We start from the raw sequence: 9,172 nt of genomic DNA on the forward strand, positions 1-9,172 counted from the left end.
GTATCTCCCTGATCTTTCGTAATAAGACGAATGTACCCTTTATTTTGAAAAGTACTTGGAAGTAAAGTTTTATGTACGGAAATTTGTAACACAAGCAAGTGTGTAGCAAATCAAACATTCTATACCACTTAGTAACAATGTTTTTATAGGGTAATGTAATGGCATTGTTAATGGCAGATTTTTAAAAGCTACCAGTAGTAAAGCGAAAACCCTTTAGGTGTTTAAATAGAATGAGGCCATAGACTCAATAACCGTGAAGCGTAACATTTAGCCGTTCAAAAACAATGGTAGATTTTAAAAACACGATCACGTCAGAGTTGCTTGAGTTGCTCCAAGGACGAGCTCCAATACTACTCCCATTAAACTCATTTTTCTCTCCTCACTCTCTTAGAGAACCAGTTCGAGGGTGTTTTTCTATATGAACGTCTCTTCTTCATCTCTCTTCCATGTCAATCGCCACCTCTTCCATGCGAGCTTAAAAACACCTAAAAACGAGTGTCGGAGATGCTTTAAGTTTGGCATATGAATGTCTCTGAACAAGTAACACATAGATAACTTGTTAACGATGGATGACATGTGATGTTTTGTTCATGTGATTAACTTTTAATAGGTAGATTTGTATTTCTATCAAGTATTAACCATAAGTATAATACTCAACTGCAAGAAACAAAATGCACTCTTACAAAGTGAATGATTTATAATCAAAATTGATTAATTTAAAATTAGTTATATGTTAATGTGTATTCTTAGCAACCAACAATCATTACTCACTTGCAAAATAAAGAACACATGTTTGATTAACTATTATATTTTTTAAGGGTGTATAAGTAGGACTTCACCTTATGTAATGTGAAAGATAATGTGCTTTCATACGATTTCAAACAAGCTAGCGATAGCGCTCTCATGATCATACCCCCACATTCTAAATTAGCCTTAATGAAAAATGTATAAATCGTGTATCATTAAAGGTGAGATACTTTCGGTTTAAATTGCAATATATAAACTTAGTTGGTGATACTAACTACTAACCCGCTTAGCGACATCCTAACTGTACGTTGTTAAAAAAAATTATATGAGATTTATAAAATAGCATACGCCTTCTCTTATTTGACAACTTTATTGACAAATACATCACTATCAACCTAAAGCATAACACACTCCCTTTTACATTAACAAGTCTTGTTCAACAGTGTAAAACAATAATTTGAATAGACTAAATAGTTATTTTAGCCAAGATGGGGGGTAAACTGAAACTTTTCATTTGTATCAATATCAACAATTATTTAGAAAACAATTCGAACGGCCAGCACGATATCAATGGGCCAGCTCAACTACCACCTTTCTCGCTACATAATTCATTGTTCATAAACACAACTATAAAGATTTAATTAATACTTTTTAAATATATGCTCCAACTTAAATACTAGTATGCATTATGAATCAATGAAAAAGAAAACTTCAATTCTTTGTATAAATTTAAGAAAAAAATGATTTAAATAATCTAAACTGAAAGTTATTGGCCAAGAATTAGGCTTCTAAACGAATCGAACAAATACGAATATAGCATTCATTTAACTAAAATCAAACACGAACAATTAAACAAATTATAGTTTTCTTGTTCGTGTTTATTTGTTAAAAAATTGAATGTGTAACGTAAACAAACATACATAATTAAGTATAGATGAATGGACATAACCAGGCGAATACCAATTAAAATTAAACATGAACATCAATAATTTGGGCTAAAAAAGTTGATAAAACTAACCTTAATTGTATGAGGTGATATTCTAATTCCATAAAACTGTACTAAATTATGATGGGCCTAAATATTTTATATGAGTAAATATAAATGAAGGTAAATCAACGAACTTAAACAAACCTAAATAAATGTAAAGAATGAACATAAACAAACATAAATGAACGAATCTAAACAAACATTCACGAAAGTAATGCACGAACGGGACATGTGTTCATGTTCGTTCGTTTATTAACTAAATAAACATAAACGAACTTTCCTTCGGAAGGTCCACGAAAAGTATACCGAGCATTCGGTTCATTTATTAGTCTATTGATAATAATCTATATTGAAAATTTAATCGGAACATTCATGACTTTCACTTTCACTGTCAAGGACAATCTCAGCATAATTATCTAGGCGGAATCAGACTTAAATATATATTGGTTAATTGATTATGCGACTAAGATTTCCTTTGACGATGAAAGTGAAAGTTGGCGAAATATCACTGGCTAAGTTTAGTATTGATTATCATCAGCCAACAAGAATGTGTTGGTATGGTCATCGTGGTGGCCATAACGGTAGTAATGGGATTGATGGTTGTTTGTGTGATTGGTTGTTTTTTTATTATGGGGAGAGAGGTGGGATGTGGTGATTTTTTTATAAGTGATTTAGTGATGAGTGGTGCAAATGATTTAGTGATAATGTGCTAAAATTGTGTGCAATGGTGTTGACATATTATGATTAGTTGGTTTGAAGTGTGATAGTGCATTAGTGTGATGGGATAAAGGGTGCCCCGACCCCCTTATGATGTAGTCAAACTACAGTTAGACTCAAATTTTTAAGATAAAAGCTCGTTTTAAATATTACCAACGCGTTTTAAGCTTATTGGTTATGGAGTATATGCAAACTCCGCAATTAATCATAGTTGTGGTGTATATGAAAACTCCACAATTAATCATGCTCAGGTGGGATTACTACCAAAATGGGTGACCTTTTGGATGGACAACCTATCGAGAGCAAATCAAGTAATATTGGTGGTACGGAAAATCGGATGTTACAGTAGTATGGTTGTTTCCTGAGTGAATAGTTGTTAGTTTTATAACACCGAATTTTGTAAAAGTATTTGTATACTACGATACGTTGTATAATAATAATAACTCTTTCTCTCATCAACCCATGTTCCCACTGATTAACAAGATAGAATGAGGGATGCATTGACATTATTTACAAAGAAAACTCATAAAACAGAATACCAATGTAGTTAGGGTTTGTTAGTAGAGAGGTCATCAGAATATTTTGTGTCTTGGAGCAGTGTGTTAGTGCGAGTTTAGCCATGTCAGGTTCATTACCACCTAAACACCGCGCCACACCCAAACGTGTGAACGTGGGAGGGGGTAGCGTGACCCTGATCACGATCATGAGCAAAACTAAAGAATTCATAATGAAATGGGTGAGCCAATGGGATCCTTACACCTGTCAAGTTTTTTTTAATATTTAATTTAAGGCCAGAGTCAATTGACATAGTGTGTTTGAACTTACGGGGTTCGAAATCTATCACCAATGTTGTATACAAAGGCAATAGGCCGAGGTGAGTTCTTATTTTGTATGACAAACTAACATACTTCTAAATATTTTTCATATATGTACCTTGCATATAACACCCTACGCAAATTTCACATTAGTCATGAACAAGAGAGTTTCTTGGTTCACAAAGGACGCCCCACCTCAAATATCACAAACGCATTAGTCTTAATGCCAGTTGATGAGAGGATATTAAACGTCCTAAGATGAGAGTAGTATCAAGGCAAGCAAAGTCTTCACCAGAACAACAAAAAACAAATCCGTAAACTTCTTACGGTAAAGCAAACAATATCAATGACACGAGAGACCAGATACTGTATTCGAAAATTTGAACCATCCACTCTTTAAAATGTTGTGTGGAAAATAAGTAGTAAGGAGTGGGTTTTTTATAATAAAAAGATTCTTTTTACTGGAAGTATATACATGGTAATAGTAATAACAAAATTTACCTTTTCGATTTAAAAAAACCTTACTCTGTAAAAAACATCGTGTATTAACCTAATCTTAACGTCCATGATATTATAACCTAGTGGTATTTTAGGGGTGTGATAAAGCTTAGGGACCGGACTATGAGGTTGTGGGTTCGATTCTCACAAGTGAGGTTTTTCCAAAGTTACTGGGTTTTCTTCTGAATTAGTGTATAAACATTATAGCCTAGTGTAGATGATATGTTCGGGTGATTTCGCTCGTGACACGATAACACTGTATGGGCTCATAAGAAAAAGAAAAAAAAAAGAAATTAACCTAATCCTAACGCATGAACACGTGTCTCCTGACGTGGAGTGATGCATTGGCGTTCTCTCTCTCTCAACAAGCTCCAAAAAGCCCACACACACCTCTTCCCTCCCCTCTTCCTCCGTCGTTTTAGAGAGAGAAAGTCTAGAGAGAGAAAATGCACTTCTGAAAATTATTCTAACTCAGGTATGCTCTTCTACTCTCTTCAATTTTCTTCATACTACACAATTACCTTCTCAAAACTACAATTCTATTCATTTCACCTGACAACTTTATACGTTTTTTTTTTTTTCTAAAGATCGGAGTAAAAATTATCGCATTTATTGTTTATCTTGTGTTAATTCATCTCTGATTCATGCTGTTTACGAACGTATGTAGGAATTTGTAAAGGAAAATATGTTTGTATGTAAATTCACACGCGCGTGTGACTCTGTGTGTGTGTGTGTGAGAGAGAGAGAGAGATGAACTGATAAATTTTTATTTTTTATTATTGTTATTATTATTATTATTTTATTTTATATGGTTGTAATTGCAATATTAGTTGCAGAATTCGTTTTTGAAATTGTTATGTTTTTAGAAAGTGTTGTTAATTTTATTTTAATTTAATTTCATGATGAGCATGTGAATTGGACAAATAGTAAGTTTATTAATATTAATTAATAATAATAATTTTGGTCATGTAATAAATGGATGAATGGGAGGACAGTTTTGTAAATTGGTTATTAGATTATCTTGGACTTTGGTGGATGCTGTGTTACTTACTTTCCCCTTGTTTGAAGTGGATCATGGAAATGACAAAACGACGTCGTACCTTTCTTCTGCTCTTATTAATTATGTTTTATGGATCAAGATTACCAGATAGATCCCAATATACATACTTTGATGGGTTTGGAAAATGGAAAGTAACTGTTATGGATATTCAAAGTAATTAGTGATTACTGATTAGAAGCATGAATTACATAAAATTAAAACTAGTTAATATAAGTTGTGATTCGCTTAATTTTGATTTTCCTGCATATATATCTTTGTGTGTTTTTTAGATATTACTATATAATACTATAACAGTGATATCCAATTTTTTTATACTTATAAAATTGATACAAAGTAGTTCTATTTAGAAGCAAAAAATCGGTAGCAGATGGTATTGAAGAAGAAACTGACGCGTTATTGTTTATGGTGTTTGTTGATCAATAGCGGTTTGAGTTCGAAGCAGATAAAAGATTATGATGACCTTATATTTCTGTCCTGCATTGCAGCTTGCAAGACAAGCTTTGTAGTGACTTTGACGATCGTTGACCTGTTATTCTTTGAATCCGTTGACGTATTTGCCCATGGGCAGTTGTGAAGAAAAGACTTGTAAACCCGAAAAATCATCTTCACCTCCACCTCCACCTGCACCTGTAAGCTCAAAAACATTGTTCATCTTTTATAATTTATTATTCCGTTAACTATTGTGCTTATGAAAATTTATTACTAATTCTGGCAGGAGCATCAGCAGGCCGGTGTACATGCATATCCCGATTGGGCTACCATGCAGGTTTGTTAATTAGTATTTTTTTTGTTTCACGAAACTTGATATGTTTACTAAACAAAATCTTTTTTTTTTTTTTTTTTAATTCTCCAGGCTTATTATGGGCCTAGGATGGCGGTGCCACCATATTTCAACTCAGCTGTTGCATCTGGTCATGCCGCTCCACCTTACATGTGGGGACCACCACAGGTATAGCCCGTTACAGTTCGTTTAAGTATGTTGAAAGCATATCATGGTGGTCAACTGGTCATCATGTTGACTTTTATATGTGCTTGTGCTTGTAATTTCAGCATATGATGCCACCGTATGCTGCAATGTTTCCACATGGAGGTGTTTATCCACATCCTGGAGTTCCTATTGTGAGTTTTTATTGAAAAATTTAAAAAATCTTTTTATCCTTAAAAACTATATAGAGTAAAATGGCATCTTCGTGTTTGAGGTTTGGTCAGTTTTGCGACTTTCGTCCAAAGGTTTGATCCAAAAGCTTTAAAATCTTGCCATTTCCATCCGTCTCATTAACTCCATCCATTTTTCTCCGTTAAGTCAAAGGACTTTTGTCTTTTTTGTTAACTTAAAGGGCATTTCGGTCGTTTGAATACTTGTACATTATGCTAAATGCTTGTACATAAATTGAAAAAGACCGAATTGCCCTTTAGTTAATAAATAGACGGAAACCCCTGACTTAACGGAGAAAAATGGATGGAGTTAACGATCCGGATGAAAATGGCAAGATTTCAAACCTTTCGGATCCAGATGCAGAAAAACAAACCTTTGGACGAAAGTTGCAAAACTGGCCAAACCTCAGGGACGAGAATGGCATTTTACTCAACTATATATTATATTAGAACTTGTAAGGTTAAATTTCAATCATGTTTGGAACGATGCAGGCGACCCCTATGAGCATTGATTCTCCTGCTAAGTCATCAGGGAACTCTGATCGTGGCTTGATGAAGAAACTGAAAGGATTCGATGGGCTGGCAATGTCAATAGGAAACGGCAATGACGATGGAAATTCACACAGGTACGAACCTTTTGTCACTATTAATATTCTCAAAGCTCATCTCCTAAATGCAGACTGGCTTTTGTAATACACTGGCAATGCTACATCTTTATTATATAATCATATATCCGAGTACACCTTTTCCGCTACAAAGAGCTGAACTTACTAAACATATAAACATAAGTCATGTAACGTTTTTTCAACAGTGGGGAGACCGAAGGTTCTAGTGAAGGAAGTGATGGCAATACAACTAAGGTAATGACAATACAAAGAGTTGAACGTATTATATATTAGTCATATAACTTCTTTCCCGATATTATGTTGGAAATGACAATTTCGTTCCCTTGCTAACGTATGTAAATTTTCTTGGCAATTTGTGGTGGGTGATGTTAAATCAGTTCACTTGTTTTTTCAGGGGGGTCAAATTAATGGAAAAAGGAGCCGCGAAGATTCACCTAATGCTCGTAAGTTCAACAATCTATCAAGTTTTTCACTATTTTTTTAATCGATCTATGAGATTTCTACTTGTTTACAACTATCTTGCGTACATGTTTACACCAGCTGCTGTAGTTGGCAAGACTGAGCCATTCAGCGGTCAATTATATCCTACCGAACAAAACGAACCTTCCAAGAACGTGACCGCACTCACTATAAACCCTTATAAGGCCTCCGATTCTGAGCTGAAGAAATCTCCCACTGCGATGACATCAGCTGCTCTTGCAGTAGTGCCAAGTGAAGCCCTGGTACTGGTCGGTTTTATTTATTTTTAATTTGGTTGACTTAACATATTTGTTTTCTCAATTTATTTGTCTTTCATTTGAATTTGTGATAGAGCGAGCGAGAACTTAAAAGGGAGAGGAGAAAGCAGTCCAACCGAGAATCTGCCAGGAGGTCTAGATTGAGGAAACAGGTACCATGATCTTATTTTATAGAGTTAATTACTGTTTTCGTCCCTATGGTTTATCAAAAATCACTATTTCAGTCCATTAGTTTAAAAGTTGCGATTTCAGTCCCTGTGGTTTCACTTTCGTAACCATTTCAGTCAACCTCGTAACCATTTCGGTCCCTGTACTAACAGAATAAATGGATTGAAATGGTTGCGAAAGTGAAATCACAGGGACTGAAATGGTTACGAAAGTGAAACCACAGGGACTGAAATCGCAATTTTTAAAACTAATGGACTGAAATAGTGATTTTTGACAAACCACAGGGACGAAAACAGTAATTAACTCTATTTTATATCAGCGATTCGATTTCCTTAATATCTTCAAAATGAAAATAAATTATATAAACGTCTTAAATTCCAAATTTCCAGGCTGAAGCTGAAGAACTTGCAATAAAAGTTGAAGCCCTCACTGCTGAAAATCTTAACCTTAAGTCCGAGATTAACCGGTTGAATGATACATCAGAGAAACTGAAGCTTCAAAATGCACAACTAATGGTAAGACATAAAACAAAAAAAATGAATAACAGGCTTTATTATTTTTTCTCAATATACGTTTCCTTTTCAACGACAGGAAAAAGTTAAAACTGCTCAGCTAGAACACGAGCCCGAAGACCCTAGATCCAACCCGAAGGGTTTGTCTCTTAGCACAGCTAACCTCCTTTCTAGGGTCGACAACGGGTCAAGTTCAAGTGGAGAAGGTGAAGTGTATGAAAGTAACAATAACCAAAAATCCGGTGCAAAACTGCGTCAACTCCTGGACGCTAGCCCACGGGCTGATGCTGTTGTTGCAAGCTAATTATTGATGAAATAACCCCACCCCAACCCAACCCGACCCAACCCACAATAAGTACTCTGTTTGCTTACCTTAGTTTTCTAAAGCTCTAATTAGTGATGTGGTTTCGGCATCATTTTGAAGCTGGAATTGCTGCTATGCTAACACTAGTAGATGAACAAACCGCCTGAATAGGATTGTGACTTGATTGGTATTTTTAAACTTTTGTCTGGTTGTGCTTCGAGATTTCTGTAGCGAACCTGAAACGTGTTTTTAGTTTCGGGGTTTGCTTTGAAATTCGCCACCGGCAGTTTATCTTATATAATTATTAAGTGCCGGAGAGATGAGAATGTTGATGGAACATAGATATTATATATGGCTTGTGTAATATATGGGATAATATTATTGGATGGTTGTGACTTCACATTTATATTATAAAGTTGGTTTGCATAAATATATGACTTCGAGTCCTCTCTTGGTTTTCGCTACATGTTTTAGTATACCAGCGACGAGGTCATAACTTTTGAGTTGGCGGTCGTTTATAACTAGGAGGTTTTAACTCATGTTTTTTTCTAGAAAACTCGGATTTTATAAATAAAAATCTAACAAATTCTGGTGACCGAGGGTTGGTGAGCCCTCGACCCCTTGTTCTGCGACTTCCGCCCTTGTTTTACTTGATGGATGTGTTATGCAACAATTCATGTGCACAAGGCCTAACCAAGTTCTCTAGTGTTTCAATAGAGGCACAAGGTTTTTTTTTCCTATCAAGTCACTTGACTTATATTAAAGAGTAAACTGCCAAAATGGTCACTGAGGTTTGGTCACTTTTGTCACTTTAGTCAAATACCCAAACCTTTTGAATCTGGCCC

General features: G+C 35.0%; 1 protein-coding gene across 4 annotated transcripts; it reads left to right on the plus strand.

Moving 5' to 3' along the window:
* The first annotated feature begins 4,111 nt into the window (after positions 1-4,111).
* LOC110937584 (common plant regulatory factor 1) lies at positions 4,112-8,727 on the plus strand. 4 transcript variants are annotated; one of them, XM_022180026.2, is made up of 12 exons: positions 4,112-4,240; positions 5,249-5,454; positions 5,541-5,591; positions 5,679-5,774; positions 5,876-5,944; positions 6,473-6,606; positions 6,792-6,840; positions 7,001-7,049; positions 7,147-7,334; positions 7,418-7,495; positions 7,901-8,026; positions 8,103-8,727. In XM_022180026.2, exons 2-12 carry the CDS (start codon positions 5,386-5,388, stop codon positions 8,325-8,327), a joined length of 1,134 nt encoding a protein of 377 aa, XP_022035718.1. In that variant the 5' UTR covers positions 4,112-4,240; positions 5,249-5,385; the 3' UTR covers positions 8,328-8,727. The 4 variants fall into 4 exon arrangements, with proteins under 4 accessions (XP_022035718.1, XP_022035720.1, XP_022035719.1 ...); XM_022180028.2 differs by having other exon boundaries at positions 7,147-7,328; XM_022180027.2 differs by having other exon boundaries at positions 4,115-4,240; positions 5,311-5,454.
* Positions 8,728-9,172: the final 445 nt, after the last annotated feature.

Source organism: Helianthus annuus, chromosome 4, assembly GCF_002127325.2.
Source record: "Helianthus annuus cultivar XRQ/B chromosome 4, HanXRQr2.0-SUNRISE, whole genome shotgun sequence".
NCBI classification, from domain to species: Eukaryota; Viridiplantae; Streptophyta; class Magnoliopsida; order Asterales; family Asteraceae; genus Helianthus; species Helianthus annuus.